At 39.4% G+C, this 24,762-nt stretch overlaps 1 protein-coding gene across 3 annotated transcripts in view; it reads left to right on the top strand.

Moving 5' to 3' along the window:
• The window catches only part of LOC126190697 (voltage-dependent calcium channel subunit alpha-2/delta-3-like), a 398,470-nt gene that overhangs the window by 114,734 nt on the left and 258,974 nt on the right, over nt 1-24,762 (top strand). For all 3 annotated transcript variants that reach the window (XM_049931163.1, XM_049931162.1, XM_049931161.1), the window contains exons 2-3: nt 22,696-22,777; nt 22,859-22,969. In XM_049931163.1, the coding sequence (XP_049787120.1) occupies nt 22,696-22,777; nt 22,859-22,969 (193 nt within the window). The remainder of the gene's footprint in view (nt 1-22,695; nt 22,778-22,858; nt 22,970-24,762) is intronic.

Here is a 24,762-nt window from a genome sequence, read left to right as displayed (position 1 = left end):
TGTGTGCTGTCCTTAGGTTAGTTAGGTTTAAGTAGTTCTAAGTTCTAGGGGACTTATGACCACAGCAGTTGAGTCCCATAGTGCTCAGAGCCATTTGAACCATTTTTATAAAATCATTTAATTATGAACAACTGTATTTCAGATTAATTTTAACCGTCAGAATTGATTTCAAAGTCTCTATTTTTATTTGAGTTTTCTCAGATGTTCATATCTTATTCATCAAAGACAGACACGCTCGACTGCTGCATTTGTACCTGGAGGACAACGCAAATTCCACAATCCTTGAAATATTCTCATAAGGAATTTGTTTCGATGTGAAGTGCTGAAACATCTGTACCTAACGCATATCAGTGTCAGTTTTTTCTACGTTCTAGTTGTCTATTTTATAAGGGATGACAAACTGCTGCATATTGCAAACACTCTTGAAATAATTCATTGTCGTTGATGTTACAGTTTGGCAATACGTTTATGAGAGATTCATGGCATTTTTGGATCTCAGGCAATGTAGGTACATCGTTTAAAAGAACCCATTTGAAGTCCAAAAGGGCATTAAAATGATCCGTCCACTGCTCAACGTATTGAGCACTGCTATCATAAAATTCACATATGGTTTCAGTGAACTTAATAATGTTTATGTCGCCCTCAGATTAAAGTTTGCTTAAAGCACTTCTTATAGCGAGAGGAATCTGGTTTTTTGTTTTTCTGTCAAATTCATTTTTAAATCATGAAGTGCTTCTCCAACCTTTGCATATATAACATGCTGCCCTTCTATCTTCAATACTACTGCATGAGAAGTTGATACTTGATTATATAAAAACATAAGGACTTCAGAACATGAGTTAAAAAAGACTTAATATTGTTGGGCATTTTGCTTCACTCAAAAAAATACGATTTTAGTGGTCTGTAGAGCTGTAAAACTCTCTCAATGGCTGACATCAAGGCCAACCATCTGCTACTGGTATATCCAAGTAATTGTTTGTACTCTACATCAAAAAACGTACAAAATTCTTTTAGGCTTCCTACAAGCACAGAATATATCTTGAAGTAATAAGAATTGTGAATGACACACTCTAGATCGACTAGTGATCAATCTGCTTCTGTCTTTATAGAATTATGCACTGTGTGTGCTGCTCATCCTGCACCGATTACATCACAACCAAACCAGTCCTTTAATTTGTGGAAAATATTGTTTGTTCCTCTTCGAGACTGTCCACCAAAGTTTATATTAGCACTGTCCCTGCAGAATGCTACAGGCTTATTATTCAAATTATATTCTGTGATGGATCGCATAGATAGTTTCACCAGGCTGTTCTTCCAACTGGAGAATTTTCACACATATGCCTTCGAGAGGCAAGAAGTATCGAACAAGTACAGGGAAGAGCTTTGTGTTTCCATCAGAAATAATAGTAATGCAGTTCACTTTTCCACATTTCTCGTTGCAGTTCACTTTTCCACATTTCTCGTTGCAGTTCATCACGACAGTGTGGAGCAAGCACGTTAACAACAATGGTTTCGCATTTTGAACGGCCACAAGTTACTTAGACTCGAAGCGCTTGTGTATTAGTTTAGACGTACAGTCACTTGAACGACAGCTATGGTTCTCTTGAACTCAATGGAAAGCCCATGTGCCTTCCGCTGCAGCTAGTGTAAGTTCGTGGTCACATGGAACAACTTGCCGAAAGAAGTCTGTCAAAGAAAGAAGTCTGTCAAACTTCTCGAATGTGCGGCACTGGTATCTGATTATTTGTGTTTGGCCGTTTTCAAGTGATACTCTATGTCGTACTTCCCTCGACGAGAAACAGAAAATCTCTCCTCCATATTTCGTGCAACGGACATCGTGGTCTGTTCTCCCTCTTTTTATTCTGAATGTAACCTGTGTTAAAAGCAAATAAATGACTGTATGAGGGTTCGTTTGCTTGAATTTGATTTGACCTGTCTACTATCTATGAATATGTACAGGAAGACAAATACTATGCAGGGGGCCTATCAGACTGCCTTTTTATTTATTTATTTTTAATGTAAAACAATAGTTCTGGTGAATATACATGCTTACGATTTCCTGTTTTTTTCTGCTTCGTAAGTGCTGAAACGAGCTACTTCAAAATACAGAAATTATGATCGTTGGTCAGTCGTGTAAGATAAACACACATTCTCGAAGACTTTAATTTAGATCTTTTTAACACGTTGACAGCCACGGCCAAAATGAGTGAACTGCTCCCAGAATCCATGTTAAACGGTTCATGCAGTTTGATTCGCCATTTCAGTTTAGTCCATCTGTCTCTGAATTTTTTTAAAAGTAATTATTGACGAGAAAGTAGAGCCTGCGAATTATCTCGTAGTCGGCGTAAAGAGTGTAAAGTTCAGCTCATTGTCAGATGCGCAATAACATCGTCTTACGCCGGCCGGAGTGGCCGAGCGATTCTAGGCGCTTCAGTCTGGAACCGCGAGACCGCTACGGTCGCAGGTTCGAATCCTGCCTCGGGCATGGATGTGTGTGACGTTCTTAGGTTAGTTAGGTTTAAGTAGTTCTAAGTTCTAGGGGACTGATGACCTCAGAAGTTAAGTCGCATAGTGCTCAGAGCCATTTGAACCATTTTTTCAATTATCATTCTATTGTTAAAAGTTGTCAGCTGTGCTCATTTTCTCATTGTTGACAATATGATTAATCTAACAATTTTTGCACTGTAGCTGCGTGGCGAAGTGTTGTTACTATAACAACTTGAATTTTGAATTTAATTTCATATTAAATGCTACTTACCAGTCCTGTATACGGAAATAAGTCTCTGTAATTCCAAATCACTTTTTTTTTAAGAAGTTCACCTGCGCGGGCTGTTAGAGAGAGAGAGAGAGAGAGAGAGAGAGAGAGAGAGAGAGAAGGGGCAATGCAGTGTGGCTGACAACGTGTTCTCGTGCAGAACTCACGCACTTAGGGTAGTGTATCTTCTCTGTGCCAAAGACTGTATTCTCGCAAGTGTTGGTATCACAGTTGATAGGCAGGTGCAGAACTAGCCGTGAGGGCGGTAGCTCTTTTTGAATGTTCTACGAGGGGCGTGTGAAAAGTCCGTGCAAAAATAAAAACTACTTACATGTTTGGGGTACCTTTTTTATTTTTCGCCATAGTCTCCTTTTAGACTTATACACTTCGTCCAACACTGTTCTAATTTGTTGATCCCTTCTGAATAATAGGAATTGTCCAAGTCTGCAAAATAGCTATTAGTTGCTGTAATCATCTCCTCGTTTGAATAAAATCTTTGTCCTGCCAGCCATTTCTTCAAATTGGGGAACAAATAATAGTCCGAGGGAGCCAAGTCTGGAGAATAGGGGGGATGTGAAACGAGTTGGAATCCTACTTCCATTAATTTTGCGACCACAACTGCTGCGGTGTGTGCTGTTGTACTGTCGTAATGGAAAAGGACTTCTTTGCGGTCCAATTGCAAGCGTTTCTCTTGCAGCTCGGTTTTCAAATGATCCAGTAACGATGAATAACATGCACCTGTAATAGTTTTACTCTTTTTCCAGATAGTCGATGAGGATTCAAATCCCAAAAGACAGTCGCCATAACCTTTCCGGTCGAAGGAATGGTCTTCGCCTTTTTTTGGTGAAGATTCTCCCTTGATAACCCATTGTTTTAGGTTGTTCTTTGGTCGCAGGAGTATAGTGATGTATCCATGTATCATCCACAGTGACGAAACGACGCTCCTGCAGATGCTTCCTGAACATCTGCAAACCATCCTTGCAACACTTCACACGATTCCGTTTTTGGTCAAGTGTGAGCGATCGCGGAACCCATCTTGTGGATAGCTTTCTCATGTCCAAATGTTTATGCAAAATATTATGCATCCGTTCATTCGAGATGCCCACAGCACTAGCAATCTCACGCACCTTAACTCTTCTGTCATCTGTCACCATATCATGGATTTTATCAATGATTTCTGGTGTCGTGACCTCCACAGGGCATCCAGAACATTTAGCGTCACTTGTGCCCACATGGCCACTCCGAACATTTTGAAACCACTTATAAACTGTTCTAATCGAAGGTGCCGAGTCACTGTAATGGTTCAAATCGCTCTGAGCACTATGGGACTTAACATCTGAGGTCATCAGTCCCCTAGAACTTAGAACTACTTAAACCTAACTAACCTAAGGACATCACACACATCCGTGCCCGAGGCAGGATTCGAACCTGCGACCGTAGCGGTCGCGCGGTTCCAGACTGAGCGCCTAGAACCGCTCAGCCACACCAGCCGGCTAGTCACTGTAATGTTTATCAAGCTTCTCTTTAGTCTCCTGAGGCGTTTTGCTTTTCATAAAGTAATGTTTAATCACCACACGAAATACTATTTCGTCCATTTTTTGACGATCACTCGACTTCCTTGATTCACACGAATGCCAAACACAAAGAAGTAGACCAATATGGCTGAAACTTGGTGTGCGTTCTTTCCAAACATGCTACTAACTAAACATGACCTCGATACGTGCCAGTGGTGCCATCTCCAGGACTTTTCAATCGCCCCTCGTACTGTATAGAAGAAAAAAAAATTCAGTGGTTCAAGAAGAGAAGGCAAAAAAAAAAAAAAAAAATCGGGCTAGGTCAAAAAATTCGGGAACCTGTGCTTTAAGAAATATTAACAAATCTTTGTTTCCATTACAATTTTTCGTCTAAAATGTTTATATAAAATTTTGTGTGCACTTTTCTCTTACTTTATTACAAGTGGGAAAAAAAAAATTCTGTTTCACCGCGTCCAGATGACTTACTATACTGTTCCTGACGCCCACAACCTGTAAATCGCACGTATTTGCTATGAATGTTTTTGTATTTGGCTTTATGCAGAAGCTCCTTTCCTACGAGTTAACTTGCTGTTGGCGCCAATGGTCAGCTCGTTCGTGCGAGAAAACTAGTAGTTTGCAGACAACGTGTTAAGCTCTACAATCTGGCACCTGATGTAGCTCTTATGAGTCGTTTTATCTAGCGTATTATCAGGGGAGCTAGCGTAAAACTTTCTTACTTAAAATTTAGCTGGTGAACCTTGAACTACTGTACAAACTTTCATGGAACATAGCCAAGAACCATTCTGATTAAACCAGCTATCAAATAAAAAAACTGCAGTAAAATCAGACCTTTTGTTTGGAAGTTATGATGCCACTGACACGCAAACACACTTTAAAATTGTAACGCCTCTCTGTTTCCGTCGCCGGTTAATAAGAAAAAATGCAGTAATAGTCTAGAGTTCTGGCATCCATGCATCACACTCAGTTGGAAGATCCCACTTCGATTTGCGTGGTTGTGTGATATATCACAATAGAAAAAATTTGTTACGCTGTAAGAGACGATCCATAGTAGTTGAGGGTTAATTAAAAGCAGAGTTACCACACTGTTTGACACGGAATTACGTTACCTGCCCCTCTTGAAGTAAGGAACTGAAAACACAGTGATGTTTGGGCGTTGCGAAGCTGGTTACAATCTGTACGCGCTACAATACTCACGCCAACAGAACAATCACGAAAGGGCTACCGCTAGGGAAATCCATCTGAGTAATACCAACTTCAGCGCAAGTATTATTGAAAGTCTCGAATACATCAGGAGGCAGGTCCTGTAAACGCATTCTATAATGTGGTATGTTAGGTTTGGGATGTTGTTGTTTTGTTGTTGTTGTGGTGGTCTTCAGTCCTGAGACTGGTTTGACGCAGCTCTCCATGCTACTCTATCCTGTGCAAGCTTCATCTCCCAGTACCTACAGCAACCTACCTCCTTCTGAATCTGCTTAGCGTATTCATCTCTTGGTCTCCCTCTACGATTTTTACTCTCCACACTGCCCTATAATACTGAATTGGTGATCCCTTGATGCCTCAGAACATGTCCCACCAACCGATCCCTTCTTCTAGTCAAGTTGTGCCACAAGCTCCTCTTCTCCCCAATTCTACTCAATACCTCCTCATTAGTTGTGTGATCTACCCATCTAATGTTCAGCATGTTTGGTTTGGGATATGATATGGAAATGACAGTGTAAAACAGTTTCACATTGCTAAAAATGTGAGAAGTTACATGTTGAAACATCCCATGACCAAGCCAGTCGGCACAGAGGGACAGGACTCCAAAAACCGGAACCGTCCCGGCCAAATCGGGACGTCTGGTCACTTTAAATACTGGCGACGGTTCAGTCCTTCCACCGTACTACAGTTTACAAGGCAAAACACCTGTATGGTATTTGTACTCAAAGGGACATAACTGATGCAGGTTATAATAAGAATCAAAGTGGTTGATTTGACCTAACGATGTTTGAATCCTGGTTTGGTGAAACTGTCTTGCCTTATGCCTGGCAATTAGAAGGACCGTAAGTGATTGTAGGTGACAATCTCTCGAGTCAACTGTCATATAACGTGATTAATCTGTGGCAGGAACAAGACATTAAATTTGTTTTTGTACCACCTAATTCTACTCATTTGTGTCAGCCACTTGATGTGGCCATTTTTTAGACCTTTAAAACTTGCTTGGAGGAATGCAATAGATGATTCGGAAAAGGAAGAATAGAGTGGTGCCAAAATCGGAATTTCCTGGGTTGTTGAAAAAAAAACCTTTGAAAATATAGGTATTATGTCCAAATCAAATGTAATATCAGGGTTCAGAAAAGCAGAAATTTTTCCTTTCCATCCCGATAAAGTCATTTAACAGATTCCAGAAGCAATCAATAACAATGCACATGGTACCAGCTCCCAGAAGTTTCTTGGGTAGCAGCCTTCAAAATGCAATTGAAACAGATTCACTCTAATGAACCGAAAGGAAAGCTGCACCAAGCAAAGAGTTTAGCATTAACTCCAGGAACAGGAATTATTGTTATCAGCGACTTCAAAGAAAATGATAGTGGTGGGCATGCAAGCAGTCCATATCCGAAACATCTAATAGTGATCCAGAACAGCACGAGTCAAATGAAAATGACGAAATGGACAAGGAGAAGGATAAAGCTTGGCATGAATTTAAAGAAAATGATTTCCCATAGTAAAGTTTCCTATGAAAAAAAGGTTCAGGTTTTTATTGGTAAACTTGAAAGCATCTCTAATGACACCTACGAAATGACATTTCTGAGAAATTAACTTTTTGGTTGTAATGTTTATTTTGTCTTTCCAGAAATGAACAATGGGACTGAGGTAGAAAGAACCCAAATTATTAATAAAGTTGTTCCAGAACATAGAAGGCGAGATAAATTTATTTTTGAAGGGATAGATGATTATGACACTGTGGAAATACTTTTAGTGTTGGTTATGACATACAATAACTAAAAATTAATATTTGTTTGTCAACTTTCGTAAATGCAAGTGTTTTTATAGCCAAAATATCAAGTTTAATGTGTTTGTAAAAATTTGTTTGGTCTACAAAATAGTAAAATTTTGTTGCAGATACATTAATATATTATTTAAAAACCAAAATAGTGATGGGATTCACTCCACTGGAAGTCTGATTCCGTTCCTGCATATAAAATACAATGGTGATCGGATTCGTCCCAACTGAGGAAGTGAAACCGATCAACAATTAACTTAAAATAATGACTGCAATTATAAACTAAAAGTAATGTAATACATGTACAGATCATTATCAAGGTTGTGAAATTAACATACTGAATTTTTACTCCGCTATCACAACAGTAAATGGACGAAATTTAAAAAAAAAAAACTGTCGTTTTTGATCGGGTTCAACTCATTTTACAGTACTAAGCTATCTTTTTTATTTTTAAATCATCTATGTTTGACAATATCTGTATTGCAAATAAAGATTTGTTAGGCGCTACAGTAGTTCTGTGGTATGCTCTGTCCAATAGAATTTATTACTTTGAGTTGTAATCCCACGTATTAACGCTGTCAGCCTCTTCTATCTGTTTGTCACCATACTTTACACATGTAATTGGGAGGGACCCTCTTAGAAGTTCTTAACTGCCTGTAGTTGTCATTTCAAAGCTTAGTGTCAAGGAACTGGCTAAGAACCATTTACTAACGTCCACGAAAATTTCAGTGATTGATCGTACTAAAACTATACTTGACTTGCTACTTATTACAATGTTTGTAGAATATCCAAACAAAACAAACTTGCCATCTACCAAGTGAGGTGGCGCAGTGGTTAGCACACTGGACTCGCATTCGGAAGGCCGACGGTTGAAACCCGTGTTCAGCCATCACGATTTAGCTTTCCCGTGATTTTCCTATATTGCTTCAGGCAACTGCCGGGATGGTTCTTCCACATCATTCCCTAATCTGATGGGACTGATGAACTCGCTGCTTGGTCCCCTCCCCCGTCAACCAACCAATCAACCAGCTTGGCATCTTTTATAGTTGTGTTACTGATGAAAGGTCATTAATATACAGGTCATTAATATACACAGTAAATAGCAAAAGGTCCCAAGATGGATACTTGTGGGACATGACATAATTTGTTCCCAGTTGGGTGATGACTTGTAACTTAACACAGAGTTGTTCCTATTGACAGGTTTGTTTCCTGTCGGAGAGATAGGATTTTGTACCATTTTGCGGCATTTCCTCTCAAATCATAATATTCTAATTTATTTAAAAGTGTACTGTGGTTTATAAGTCTTTGACAGACCACAAAACATAGGGTACCGTTGACTTGCAATTTATTGTGTAACGAGTTAATTGCGTTCTCGCTATACGTGTAAACTGTCTTCTCAATATCAGAACCCATAAAAAATTGAAAATGTGATTTTGACAATATATTATTATTTTGTAATCAGATGCTTAAAAAACTGCTTGTATGTTACCTTTTTTAAAATTTTGAGAACGATGGAAAAAATGAAATTGGACAGAACATTCATGGTATTTCTTTATTTCATACTCGTGGCTATTGCTTCGGAAGTTTTTTATCCCGATGAAGACAGATCGGTAAACTTACACAATATTTCATATGTTCTGGGATAGTAGAAAACTTATAACAATCAGAAGATTTTCCGAAACGTTGGAGAGCCTGCTAATATTTTTCCTGCCACTGCAAACTTCACTGATATATGATGCACTTGACAGTCAGAACGGGTCGCGTTGCACACAGAAAAATAATAAATGCCTTCCAGGTATGGATGCAACCGATACATCGATGTTTCGAAAACACCGAGATTTCGTCCATAAACATCGAGGTTATAATCACCCCTATGTATAGCGAAAAAGGTCCAAAAACGTAGACATAGCTCAACAATGAATCTTTAATTTCGTTTGTGAATGGTCAGACGTTGACACATAGTCTCGTAATTCGTGCAGTGCTACATTTACTGCTGTTCTCGTGACTTGAAGTATTAGGTAAGTAAAATACGAAGCTTAAATACTATCAGTTAGTTCAAATGTTCACAACTGAATCATGCGCTACAATCACTGTATATAATGTAAGTGCTTCTCACTGTCGATTGTCACTTAAATTCGCGTGCTTGTGCGCCATATTTTATGACATTACGATGACGTTATGAGTATCAGTAAACGAAACTGTCGATTAGTTGGCAGAAAAATTTATACATGTCTGTCGAATTTTAGTAGCATTTTATTTGAAGGGATGGAAATTTTTAGGTAACAGATCATAAGCGTACCTGGATTTAATTTGGAGAAAGGGATAAGACGTTTCAGCACATGGTTATCTTAAAAATACAAAATTAAACGTTTGTGGTTATTACTATTCATTTACTAAACAAGTATCCACTGCTCAGCGGAACGTTAGATGTTTATGAACTGACAGAGCACTATATATCGCCGTGCATCACTGAAGAACTGAATGATATTTTCTCCGAATGTAGTATTTCAACTGAAAAAGTTTGATACCATCACCGATAATTATAGCATTGTTATGAAAGTCAGCCAGGACATGTTTGCCGAAAAAAAAGATTGTCCTTTTTTTACCCAAACCATTAACTTTATCATAACTAAATCCATTGATGAAGCAAAATACTCCACTGAAACGAGAAGTAAGGTCTGAGATATTGTCAAACCCATCAAAAAATTAGCGTCAATGCAATGCGATTTGCAGAAAAGACAGAGACGGGAATGAAATTAGGCTAGATTAAAAAAAGATAGATATTCGCATACAATGGAATTCGTGTTTGTGTACGTTAGAACGATTAGTGGAGCGATACTACTTAAAGCTCCCCCAATAGTTTATAGCAGCGAGTTAGTGTGTCACAGAAATGGCGGAATTCCTATGACCATTTGATTTGAAAAATTAGCAGACGAAATTTCAGGGGACACTTATGATACAGGAAGTAAAGTGATCCCGTTAGTCAGCTGCGTTCGGGATGCAGTCGAAAATATGAAACCTAGAAATAAAAAGACTGTTCACTTTGAAAACTAAATAAAGAAAGAACCAGCAAGAGGGTTCGACAACTTAGAAAATTGCGCCTTCAGGCAGTTTCAACAACTCTTCATCTTAGATTCAAGTTTATTCACTGCAAAGATATCCTTGCTAAATCAAAGGTAATTAGTTACTTCAATAAATACGTACAGGAATTTAATGTGCATACCATGAACAATGACATCCGATGATTTTGATAAAAAAGTTCCCAAGTTTGATATTTTCAAATATCCCGAGCAGTTGGTACACAAAAACTTGAGAAATATGTCATGACATATGCTGGAAACAATAGTGAAACTTAGGTACAGATGTATCTGTCGTTTCCTGAAACCCCAGTAAAGAGAGATCCTATTAAAATTTGTGAGGAAATGAAGTCACTTTTCCCAAAATTTGCAAAAGCTGCTTGCACAGGTGTATCATATATCTATCCATTGTCGCCACATATGTTATTGACATATTTTTTATTTATTTATTGCAAGTTCCATTGGTCGCAGTAGCAAGGAGTTGCTAGGATATAGAATGAGTCAGTATTAGCACAATATTTACAATACAGTAGAGCACAATATGATTGCTTCCTGAAAAAACTCGTATCAATTAATGTTGCAACATAATACATGAACAGAAATAATTATATTTATGTATACCTTATGAGTCATTCGTATTATGAATAGTTTACATTTATGCTTGCATTAAATGGCTCATTCATCTAGACAATAAATGGCTCATTCATCTATACAATAAAAAGCTATATAAATTCTTGCTCATTTGCACCAAAAAATCACTAACCGAATAGAATTAACAGTGTATCAGGTACTCCTTCAATTTACTCTTGAATTTTGGTGTATCAAGAGCAAGACTTTTGATGTTTGTAGGTAGAGTATTGTGAACTTTGATGTCCCAATAGTTTACTCTTTTCTGTACAAGGGTAAAGTTTGACTGGTTACTATTTAAGTCCTCTTTTGACCTTGTTCGTTTTGAAGATAGATTGATTTGTGTTAATGAAACGTGCAAAAGAGAAGATATACTGAGATGTCATCATAAAAACTTGGTGTTTCCGTATCAGAGCGTCTTGGATGCACACCACTTATGATGCATATAGCTCTCTTTCGAGTGAAGAATTTTTTTCAAGGGCTTGTTACCGCATAAGATATAGCCATAAGACAACAGTGCATGAAATATCCATAGCAGGCAGCTCTGATGGCATTCTTGTGTGTAGATGACGAGCGCTTGTTCTTGAAGGCCAGGGCAGCCATCATCCAGGAAAGAAACACACTTATAGGGACTAAATTACCGGAGTTTCTTTCCCTTAATTTTGTATCAGAATGGTGAAATTCAAAGACATAAATTGTTTTAAGGATAAAAATGATTTTTTTTTACAAGAACCACTTTATTTAGTTTCGTAATCTGATTTAGATGAAGATAGTAAATGATTGCATGAGCAAGTATCACAGCGCCTAATGTTAGATGTTACGAAAGGCAGGTAGATGTACATAGGTTATGAAGAAACTAATGACTATTTCCAGTTCCATTGTGTTTTAAAACCTATCTGATCATACAACTTACATTCTTTTGTAATACTACTTAAAAATAAAATAATTTTGGCGTACTTTTTCGAACGTTTCTAAAATATCTAGAAACATAGAAAAAACATAGATGTATCGTTATTAAGAGCAATGTTTTTTTTAACATCGATACTTTTCTGGTGAACATCGATGTCACAATATGGATGGTTTTAAGAACGATGTTGCAAACCTGCTTGCAGGGAAGTACACAAGGCGGTAATTGTTTTTCCCCAGATTGTGATATGGCCGTTCTTCACTAGTGTTGTCGACAACACTACGTAAACAGTATCTAAATAACAGACATAAGATATACAAATTAACGGTGACGTTTTGTTTGCAAATTTCACAAAAATGTTGCAGCAATATTTTGATTGTCTGCAGGGACAACCGAGAACCCTTGTCTCTGGGCAAAATATTGATGCGCGAATGTAATTTCTGCAGCGGTTAGGCCAGCAACATCAATTATTAACCAGCGATCACATATCAGTTTCAGGTACGTATTTACTTCGCGTACCAGACCGAAGCATTATTATAGATTAACTTACTCAAAATAGACAATTTCAGCAATGTTCCAGAGTCCATAGGTAAAAAGTTATTGTACCTCAGAAAATAGATGCCTATATACTCAATATTTCTTGTAGTACATAATGAAAAAAAAACTATTCCGGATTCCGGGTTGGAGGGGCGGCAAGAGTTCCCTCTCACAGTTAGACTGTGTCACTGTTGCGCCCTACCCCTCAACCCCTCGAGGACGCCTATGATGGCTGTGCCAGTAACTCACCAAGACATGCATATTCGTCCAGTTTTCATTTTGGAACATGCACTTTTCTTAAATTTATAGACTATTTCGTCTCTCCTTTCCTATTCGAAGACTCATACGACACAGTAGTACAGTAGTATGAGTGGAGCCTTTTTATCCTATTTTTAGCTCACGCCAAGTCAACCTCGAATCTGGAGCTCAGGATGTCGCAACTCAAACTTTTATTCAAATAATCTTTAAAAGCGGAGATCCATGTACACAGAAAAGAAAGAACTGCATGTAGACTACTTCGAAAACGTGGGGGGCAAGCCGATAGCCAAATTCGACCCCGTACTTACACGTCATGCGAAAAGTCCCTATTTTCGCTTTCAAAATCCCTACGGATAGAAAAAATTCTAGGCTGACTATAAAAGAAGTACACAAACGATCGGTTACTGTTTTCAAACAAAATATTCACAGTATTATTTGGGAAGCTTACTGCGGTTGGTCTCTATGTCACGTGCGACAGCACATAATTTTGTGCTTCCTATTAAAGGCGCCAACAGGTCGGCGAAATGGAGTCTGTCATTCGGAAATGAGGCACTATTTCCACTTATTCTCCGTTGGAGGTGTCGGAAAAAAGAATCATGTTTAGTTTTAATTTTATTGTCTGTTCTTTTTATCTAAATCTTTGGGCCACCGGATGCTTCGGAAAGTACAGCGATCCTGGTATGGGTGCAGCGGGGAGTGGAAGTTAACCTTGCAAATGCAAATTTTTATTTCTTCAGATGACTAGTTTCGGGGTTTTACAAAGCCCCAATCTTCACATTATTATATTGAAAAACCCTGGGACGAGAATTTGAGGAAATACAAAGTTGCATCTAAAACTGACCATTTTTGTATAATGGTAAAACGAAACAGGTGCAGGATAAGTGCTGAAACCAGTGCTGTCAAGTTAAAAATGTTCTTCAGCTGTAATAACATACGCAGCTCGTGATTCTTACCAAACACTTGTAGTGATTGAAATGACGCACAGAAATATCAATGTTTCTTAAAAGCGCGTTACAGAGACGCTCATGCACATCAGTGGTAGTCTGTTAGTCTCCTTACGTGAGGTAAATATCAAAGCAACAGCTGCTTTTTGTAGACTATTTTATTTTTTCACACCACACGTTTCGAGTCCCATTGCGCATCTTACGCATTCCACTAACGTACAGCTTGGTGAAATAGAGAGATACGTAATATTGTGCCACGCTGTTCCAGATACCGTTGGTTGGAAGCAGGTACTAGCTGTACGAAGCCTTCCGAATTCTGTCGATGAGTTGCGGTCATTAACAGGGGGCAGGGGCTCTAAATAATTGAAACAATCATTAATTTATATCTTGAATATACAATGCAAAATAAAAACTACATTATGCCACTGCCGTTCGCGGTTATTTAAAGGACGCTTTCGAAAGAAAAGCGATTGGTCAAAGGGCAGATATTGACATGACTCCAGGTTCATCAGATATCATGTCCATGGATTTTTTTCCAATGGGGTGTCGGCAAGGGCTTTATTATCAAAAGCCTCGGACCACTGCTGAACTGAGAAACTATATGTACGATGCATTTCATGATTTGGTCAGTGACACCACAGACCATAGAATATGTAACAGTGTTCCAAAAATACTTCAAAGATGTATTAATGAAGACGGAAAACAGTTTGAACATAAAAAATAACTGTAAGTATTGCTTGAATTTCTAATGAAACGTAAATTCAATCATTTGTTTCAGTCAGTGTCCAGTGACTTTTGCGACACCCTTTATTTTGTAATTTTCATTCTCGACAAAATGTCCCTGCTCTTGCAGATGGATCGAAAATCCGTCCCTACATTTTGGAAAAAATGGACATGCCTCTACTATTGGCACTCTGTCAACTGCACACTTACAGTGCACTGTGCATTATGTTGCATTCATTGTTGTATTCAGTTGGAGGCTGATAGTGTCGTGTTTGCGTTTACTGTGATCTGTAGTTGTTTGGCAACGACTCGTGAACAGGGCAACATTATTTGTCTATCATTCGTTATAATTGCTAGTGTTAGCTTTTGTTCTTTTTAAGGAAGAAGTAAACTAGCCAATACTATTAGCAACATCAAGAAGATAAGAGATACACACAATAAGAAGTGAACTACCGGTATTGTATGAAAAAAGCAAGATGTTCACGCTAAAAGACTTGGCAAATATTTTTATAAGCGTGAAAATGTAAATCTGAAACAGCCGATCGATAACAGTAGCAAAAACTCTCCGGCCTTGGTTATCATCAGACACATACATCGCAACAAAAGTAACCCTCGAGTGATTGCATAGTTAATTGTTTTGACCTGAATTCCTGTTACTCATTGTTGGACTGCTGGCGGTTCTACTTACACTACATGATCAAAATTATCCGGACACCCTCAAAATCATACGTTTTTCATATTAGGTGCATTGTGCTGCACTTCAACAGATTCAGAAGGAGAGCTGAAACTACAGAAGAAAAAGTGGGTTGATGAAAATAAAAGATCTGAAACAGCAACTGAAGATTTAAAGAACTGTGGCAAGCCGTTTTTCCCAAATGAATATGTTTTACTCCAAATATTTGGGTCTATTACTGTCACAGCAAGCACTCCTGAACAAAGTTTCTCTATTTCGAAACGAATAAAGGCTTATTTGCATAACCCAATGGGGCGGGTGAGACTAAATGGATTGGCTCTTGCAAATATCCATTAAGAAAGACATATGGACATTGAAAATATCATTGACATATTCAGTAAAAAGAAACAGAGATGAATGAGCATGACAAATTGGCAGAATACAGAAATAACCAGTGGATTTCGTTATAAATTTTTTTATATTCATGTCAATTTCAAGTTTTTACATTCATGTCACCCTCTGTGTCCACAAAATTAATGAAAACTTATTTGTTGTAAGTTGACGTTTTTTTATGGTTTATGTAATTTATAAAATCTCCCATGTTAAAACAATTTTTTTTTACCCTGAACTCCAAAACAGTCACCAAAAACTACTTTAAGCTTAAGCAACACCAAATTTTATCAATTTGTCGGCGGAGGACACTCTTTCTGTTAAGCGATATTCCATTTCCCCAAACCCCCTTCTCCGCATTACCCCCCCCCCCCCCCCTTCCCCCTTGACCATCGTCTAGAGTCACCTCTGGTAGGAAGAACAAATACAAGGTAGCGATCACATCAGTGAATCAGAAATAGGACCGGGTGCTTTAGAGGGAAATGAAGATATACATTTTGAAGAAGAGGGAATGCAACAACATGAGGAAGAGGATATTGATGACTACGATTTTGATTTTATTTGTGAGTCTTTTGTTGGTAAAGATGGTAAAACTAAGTGGTCTGAGGACAGTGTTATAACCTAAACAGCAAAAATGCCCTCAAAAATATAATGAAGATCTTTACTGGTCCAAAAAGGCCTGCTAAGGGCATAGCAAAGCAAGTGATGACATTCAGCAAGATTATTAATGAGGACATGATTGATCCACTTGTGGAATACACTAACTTGAGCATTAGAAATCTGATGTCACAAAACAACTGCTCTAGAGAGAGGGATGTAAAGGAGATCTCGAAGGTAGAAATCTGTGCTCTTATTGGAACCCTTATTAAAATTAGCTTGAAGGGTGGGAATAAAACAAATGTTGAAGAACTTTGAAGTAATGATGGCACTGACATGATAATTATCTGAGGTGCATGTCATGCAAACGGTTCTTATTTCTCCTGATATATGTGAGATTTGATGGTAAAGTGACAAGAACACCAAAGTTGTGAGAAAGATAAATTAGCAGTGATCAGGTCATATTTGGATAAATTTGTTACAAAATTTTAAGGAAAGCTATACTGGTAGTTTGGGAGAGTTTGCAACCATAGACGACATGCTGACATCTTTTGTACAAAGAGGTTTGTTTGTTCACTGTATGCCAAACAAAATAGCCAAATATGGCATGAAATTCTTTGTTATTTGCAATACCAAAACATTCTACATAGCATCAGTTGCATTATGTTGTGGAACATAATCAGATGCCTTTACAAGGTGTCAAATAAAGCATATGATATTGTGCATCGACTGGCACAAACTCTGAATGCATCCAATTGGAACATTATTTTTGATAATTGGTATACTAGTTATACATTAACAATCTCACTATTGCAGAAACAAATCACTTACACTTGAAAACTGTAAAAAAATAAAAGAATAAAAGTAACAACTAAAACCTCCTGAGCTCCTACTGCTGAAATCCTGGAACATTTGGTCTTCACTGTTTGGATACCAGAAAGATATCACAATGGTGTCATATGTACAAAAAAAAAAAGTTTCTCTTCTAAATGACAGATGTATGATATCTGTACAGTGTTTGGTTCTTGTGCAATAAATAATTGAAAGTATTCCTGGACTTTATGTACACCCTGTATTTCTGGCACATTATGAACTGCAAGAACCTCGACAACTGGAAGAGCCTCTAACAAAAGAGAAGAGTTGTTGCATTTTGTATGGCAGAAAAAAGAATGTTGTTATCATGATTCGTTGTTGTTGTCAGTGTATGATGTTTGTGCGTGAAAAGTATTCTTCCATTGTCCATGAAAAGTAGGCATGTAACACTGTGGATGAGATAGAGGAACAGAATGATTCAAATTTGTGTATACATAATAACAATAACACTACATCTAGTAAATAACCTGAATATGAAACAATAAATGCTGTAGAAGTAATATGCACTGCGGAATAGGCACTGCTACTAATCTATTGATAAATAAGAGTAGGATATTTTTATTAGATTTTGTAACTACCTATTAAGAAGAAATAAAGTTCAGATATTAAACTATATATTTATGTATGTAAAAAAGCAAAGCAAAGGTATTTTTTTTTCAATACCAAGGATATTAAGGCAATATTTTCCATTCCTCTAAAGAACATGATGTCTGGTTGAAAGATTCAACCAAGTGACCGCTGATGTTTCAAAAACTGACACAACTGCCTGAGAGTTAATCTAAAACCAACCATGTGATAATTTAGAAACAATGCCCACTATAATATTTATTAGTTCTTGTGCAGGAAATAAGATGTGTATGGGGGGGGGGATGAGAAGGTACCATCCAGTGTTATTGTTGTTGTTGTTATTATTGTTGTTAGCTGTTAGTTGCACAGTGCAGCTAGTGTTCAGTGTATGGAGAAAATATTTTTGCATCAATTTCTATGTAGCACTAATGATTCAACTTTCATCCAGAGTTTCAGAATTTTAAATGGTTAATGGAACCTAGTAATTAATGCTAAAATATATTCAGACCTCCAGCACAGGTGTACCAAGGTAACATGGACAACAGCACCCAGAGCAAACTTCAAATTTGCATCTTCTCCATGCTGTTTAATCTTTCTTGCTGCATAGCCTATTTATATGTTGGTTGAGATTTTGTCTGATACAGTTCAAAACATGGAACAACAAAGTCCAAAGTCACATTACCTGCAACAAAAATTTGATTACTTTTTTTGGGGCTTAATTGGTAATCAGTGCAAAGCAGTTATAAACAAAACAGTAAATGCAAAATATACTCTTCAGACACAACAGATAGAGTTGACGTCTTTGCACTTACTGACTTCTCTGATGTGGTGGATGTTGCTGGATTTAGGAAAATACCATTTTTTTATTTCAAGATATACAGTCCTGGGGGTTAAGGAATTATTTATCAAATTGGATAGGATCAAGGAAACAATTGGTGTAGCAGTGTGATATATGATGGAGCAGGAACAGGTGAAGCAGGTGGGAGAGAAGGTGTTAAGGTTGTGAAGGAGTGAGGACAAGGAGCCTTAATCCTGAGTCCAGATGATGAATCTGTATCTTCATGATCTGGACTCAGGGTCAAGACTCCCATCCTCACTCCTTCACAACCTCAACACCTTCTTTCCCATCTGATTCACCTAGTTTTCCCTAGCTCAGTATTCTGCTTTGCTGGATGTTATTGTCCCCTCTGATGGCTCCAGCTGCACCTCTGTTCACTGTAAACTTACCAACCACCAACAGTGCCTGCATTTTGACAGCTGCCATCCCTTTCACACCAAAAAGTCTCTCCCATACAGACTGGCCACCTGGGGATGGCACATCTGTAGTGACAAAAATTCCTTTGCCCAGTATGCCAAAGGTTTCACTGAGGCCTTCACAGACAGGCACTATGTCCCAGACCTAGTCCGCAAAACATTTCCCCTGCCGTAGTCCTACACACCCCCAATCCTCGCGTCACCACCCGAGAAACAACTACAAGTGAGTGCCCCATTCGTAACCAAATACCACTCGGGACTGGAACCACTGAGCCACATCCTTCATCAGGTGTGTACGTATCATCGTGCCCTGAAATGAAGGACATCCTAATGAAGATCATCCACACCCCAACTAAAGCAGTGTTCATAGTCCACCCAACCTCCACATCATTTTAGTCCATCACTGTGACACTCCCAGTTCTAGTCCCTAACCACAGGGATTGTATACCTGTGGAAGACCTAGGTGTAAGATCTACCCGTTCCACCCATCCAGAAATTCCTATTCCAGTTCTGTCACAGGCTTATTCTGCCCTATCAGAGGCAGGGCGACCTGCAAAAGCAGCCATGTCATATGCCAGCTCTGCTGCAATAATTTCACAGCCTTTTATGTTGGTATGACTACCAACCAGCGGTACACTAGGATGAACAGCCACTGCCAAGCTGTAGCTGAGACCAAAGTAGACTACCCTGTGGCATAATGTGCAGCTGAACATGATATGCTGAATTTCAATCGCTGCTTCACAACCTGGGCCATCTGGATCCTTCCTTATATACCACCAGCTTCACTGAATCATGTAGATAGGAGCTGTCCTTACAACACATTCTCTGTTCCCAAAATTATTCTGGTCTCAAACTAAGATAAGCTACTGTTGTCAGCTGCTCCACCCAACTGTTTCTGCCCCTTCTGTCCTATCACTTTCTTCCCAATTCACGTCCCCTGACCCTCATTGTATGCTGCTCACTACCCATGCATCCACCAGTCTTCTCTGATTCTCTCCTTTTCCGCTCTCCATTTCTTCCCTCTCCTCTTTCCCACAGCCTCCTGTTGCTGCCCCTGGCAGCCTAGTCCCTGTACACTCTGCTAGACAGTACTATTCTCTTCCTCCCTCCATCCCACCACCCCACCACCCCACTATCGCTCCCCCTTTCCTGCCCCACTCCAGATTGTTGCTTTCATTTAATATGACAGTTGTAGTTTGGCTACAGGGGTTGGAGACAGCAGTCGAGCGAGCGCGCATGCAAGCGCGCGCGCTTGCGTGTGCGTGTGTGTGCGCGCGCGCTTGCGTGTGCGTGTGTGTGCGCGCGCGCTTGCGTGTGCGTGTGTGTGCGCGCGCGCTTGCGTGTGCGTGTGTGTGCGCGCGCGCTTGCGTGTGCGTGTGTGTGCGCGCGCGCTTGCGTGTGCGTGTGTGTGTGTGTGTGTGTGTGTGTGTGTGTGTGTGTGTGTGTGTGTGTGTGTGTATGTAAATTCATTGTAATTTACGAGATGTTACTCATTGGCCCTTGAAAATCCAATGACATGTGGAACCCCACCTCCAAGCTGTGAGGGTAGGGCAGGCCAATCCAATATTTCATAACTTATAATTGGAAACCAGATTCGCAACATTGTACTCCTCTGACATATCGAACAGGGGCTACTCGGTGCCCTGCTGTGGCTGTGGCTCAAGGTGAATGCTACTTTACTTTTTGTATTAGTGTTGGAAAAATAGTACCGCCAATATCAGTACACCTGGTGTTTCACTTTTCAAAAGAGCATACACAGGACAAAAGCATACCTGTGGGAATATCAGCAGACATTTCTGAAGCTGCCGCCCGTGTCTTCATGACCTGTTGACACTTGCTGGTACACTTTATCTTTTAAATATACCCACAGAAAAAAAAACCGGTGATGTCAAATCCAGTGATGTTGTGGGCCAATTAATAGGGCCACCTCTACTGCTCCACCGACCAGTGTAAGCACGGTCTAATACCTCCCGTGCTTCAGTTGCATAATGTGCTGGACAACCATCATGCTGCAGCCACATACGTTATCGAAAGTCCTGGGAAACATCCTGCAGCAGTCCCAGTAGTTTCCGTTCCAAAAATGCTCGATATTTGTTTCTATTCACTGTGCCATCTATAAGCTATGGACCAATGACTTTGTTCTCCATGATGCCACAGCATATGTAAACCGACCGAAGACATTGATGGTCAGCTTACTGAACCAGTGGGGATTGTCTATATTCCAGTAGTGCATGTTCTGCACTTCAAAATGCTATCCAGTTATGGAAATTGGTACCATGAAATTTTTGCTGCAGTTACATGCGGTGTGGATGATACTTATGAGGTTGCAATGTCGTGACAATACTGCCTATGAACGTACCGGAATCACGGCATAATTGACAGGTACTTACCCTTGGGTTATGGTGTACTACCGCTAGTACAATTATTTCATTAGCTTCTCCTGTAACACGTTTGCTTTGTTTCCTTTTGCCGGTCTGTACACTGCCATCAGACATAAAGGCGTTCACAACCTCAAAAAAGAACGGATGAGAGTTAGCTTTCTGTGGAAAGTGCTTGGTGTACAAGGCAACAGCAGGCTCAACATTTCTCCTATATTCTCCATAAATCAGGATCAATTCAGGTTTTTTTTAGTGGTTGCAACATTCATTGTCCACTTGCATATCTATTCTTCAGATGACAGGTAGCTGTGCGGGCAATAAACTCTGTGCAAGTATTGTAATATTTAGAGCTGCTATCTGTTCTACGTCTACATGATATGTGGGCTCTAGTCACAGTCTACTGCCTGTTATGATATGTCATAATTCTCTACATGGTCATGATGGTGCATTGAATAGTCTACTGTTCGATATGTCGGAGGAATTCAGTGTTGTGAGTGGGGTTTCCAAATAAAAGCTATGAAATACTGGCCTGGTCTACCCTTGCATCACAGAGGTGGGGTCCAATGTGCCTTTTGGTATTCAAGGGCCGTTCAGTAACATGTCATAAATTATGATTGTATACCCGTTTCTAAAAGTATGTAGATTTTGCCAAAGAACTGTAATCTGCAATAAAAACGGGGTTCCCGTAAAAGATTACAAAATTGCCCCCCTCCCCCGCCAGCACCCATGCACGGAATTGGGTGAGGGGTCAAGTGTAGTATCATTGTATGGACCCTTCTGAGGCATACAAATTGGAATTATAACTTTCTTTGGTCCAATATTAGTTCTTGAAATATTTCAATGCCTTTAGTTAAAATGAAAACCCTGTATAAGACGATCTTAGTGATATTAATGATTGAGCTGTTTGCTGTGAACCATTTGTAAATCTGTTCCATTATTATCCTGGCTGCAACATGTGTGGATGTGTTTGGATCTTTTATCGGTGTGCTTGTATTGTTGACAGATGTGTCAGGTTTTGAGGACACTTTCAATTTTCTTGTTTGTGGAACAATTTCATTCTAGAGTACAGCAACCAGTTTGAGACAGTGGCAAATGTATAGGGGAAAAAAGAATCAGATTACTGTGTGAATGAAATAATGCTGTTTGTGTCTATCAAACATGACATTATTTTACACCATGTACTGAAAAGATTTTTCATTACAGAATTTACAGAAAGATAACCATCAAAATCCAGTGCAATAACTTTTTAATAATAAGAAAAGGAAATGATATATGGAGCTGTTTATATGTGTTAATTAAACTTGTTTCCATGAGGCAATAGCAATCTCTGACAAATGATGAAGCTCTCTAATGGAAGTTAATTGTTCTCCGTAACGAGAGAGAGAGAGAGAGAGAGAGAGAGAGAGAGAGAGAGAGAGAGAGAGAGAGAGAATTTACTGTCATACTGTTCATTAATGCAGTTACCAAAAATGCTGTACTGCTATATAGGAAGTAGAAAAAACTATAGACATGTGACCAAATTTATAAATAGCATAGGTGTGTGTGCAGTTAAAGATCTCAGATATTTAATTAAGTAAAATCTTTCAGACAGTGATCATAATTAACTCTTTCCCTCAGGGTGTTAAAATGGGCAGACCGGCTTGGGGATGAACTATGGAGACTAACTACATCAGTAACAAGAGCACATGATATTCGAACTGTAAGTATTGTCCACAATTTCTTAAGTTCCTATAATTTTGATGTCCGATATATGACTTCTAATGGTTCAACTTTTTTTCAGAGATACAAATACTTGAATGCAAGTGTCAAGGAGAGAAGTGGTGCTGAACTTCTTAAAGCTATGATTGAGAATGTTGAGCGAATGCTCAAGTCAAAAATTGTTTCTGTCAAGGTTAGTGAATTATTGAATTTTGGTGTATTAAATAAATTTGGAAGCTGCAGTTAGTTTGCTGTTTTCATCAGCCTGTTTCAGTGTCTACTATTTCAATACAGTGTATTTACCTTTTCATAAAAAAGGCTACATACACCAAACAATGTAAAGTCAGGATGGAATAACATCAATATGGAAAGGACAGATTACTACTCACCATATAGAGGAGACATTGAGTTACAGTCAAACAATGAAACAGACCGCAAAAATATTAAATATTTTGGACTAAGTTCTTCTGCAGTAAAAATCCCATACACATTCACACAAGCACAACTCACACACAGATGGCAATTGTGCCCGGGCCTAGAGCTGACTGTGACTGATTATGGCAGAGCAGCAGTTGGGGGTGGCTAGTGGGGTAAGGAAAACATATGAGGTCGGAAGGGGGAAGGATAACGGGGCAGTGGTGAGGGAAGATGCTTGTGCTTCCTGGCAGAGCGTGCCTTGGTGGAGACCAAATAAGGCTGTTAGATGCAGTGTCAAAAGGTTGTGCTGGGAGGTGGAGTGGGGTGGGGAGTTGGAGGGGAGAGAGGAGAAAAGTAGGGAAGGGAAAATGACTTATAGGTGTGTGGACTAGAGATGGGGGATCCGCTCTTGAACTAATGCATAGAGTTGCATCTTTCAAAGGAGTGAACAATCAGTGATTCAGAAAAAAAGAACGGTAGCTCCAAACGTTTCCCACGGCAGAGAGAGAGAGAGAGAGAGAGAGAGAGAGAGAGAGAGAGAGAGAGAGAGAGAGAGAGAGAGACGGAGCATATCAGCAGCGCCTCTGCTGGTCAGAGCACAGTGCACGCCACACAACACAGCCAGCGCCGGCCTCTGCCCTGCTTCTACCTTGGCTGCCTGCATTGTGCAGTGCCCCATTGGATTTTGTGTTTCACATATGCCGTGCCGTCTCTGTGCGTCGTCTGCCGCCTGCAGTGTCTGGCGCAGCGTAACTTCGCATCGCACTCTGTCGGCGATCGTTTCAGTCGCACGTCCTGCCCTCTGGGCAGTTGATGCGAGCAACAGGACAGAGAGCCACCTAGCGGATAACATAGGAACTACTTGCAACAACCTGCTCGCAAGGGAACGGACGATTTGTCTCGGAGCGGGTGAGTTCACCGCTCCCCCCCCCACCCTCGGAACTCGTCCGCTCAACGCTCGCCCCACCGTCTCGACTCTAGCCAGAGCGTTGAGAAAAGCGACTCAGGTGTCACTCTGGTCTCTGCGGTCTCAGCTCACGCAGTAATACAGCTCGCGGCTCGACCTGCTCGACTCAGCGCCTCTGCATCAGAGTTCGTCTCTACTGGATATTGTTCTTCGTAGTAATACCGCTATGTATATTACATTATTATGTTATGTATACATCAATTGTTTTTATTTTATTTTTCTTTGTTTAAACTGATTAGATTAGGTCCCTGACGACTCCTCTTACTATAGGATTTTTATTATGGACACTCGAATTTACGCTTTAATTACGAGCGAACCGATAAACATATCGCAAAATGTGATACACCAATATTTTCCTTGTTTTATTCTGCGTAAGGCTATATGCAGCACTTTCGTTTTACAGTCAAATTTATATATTTTTTTCTTATTCTGGTACGGATTTTGCGATTTTAGGCGTCTTCGGAAGGAAATGTTCACTTTAAAAATATATGGCTTGCGATGTATTTGTATGAGGTTAATGAAATTTTAATACATTATAGCCAAATATATTGTTAATGTAAATCTCAAGTTACAACATTTTCCGATCACCCAAAAAACCACGA

This window comes from Schistocerca cancellata, chromosome 6, assembly GCF_023864275.1.
Source record: "Schistocerca cancellata isolate TAMUIC-IGC-003103 chromosome 6, iqSchCanc2.1, whole genome shotgun sequence".
In the NCBI taxonomy this organism is placed as follows: Eukaryota; Metazoa; Arthropoda; class Insecta; order Orthoptera; family Acrididae; genus Schistocerca; species Schistocerca cancellata.
This window is presented reverse-complemented; position numbering and strand designations above follow the sequence as displayed.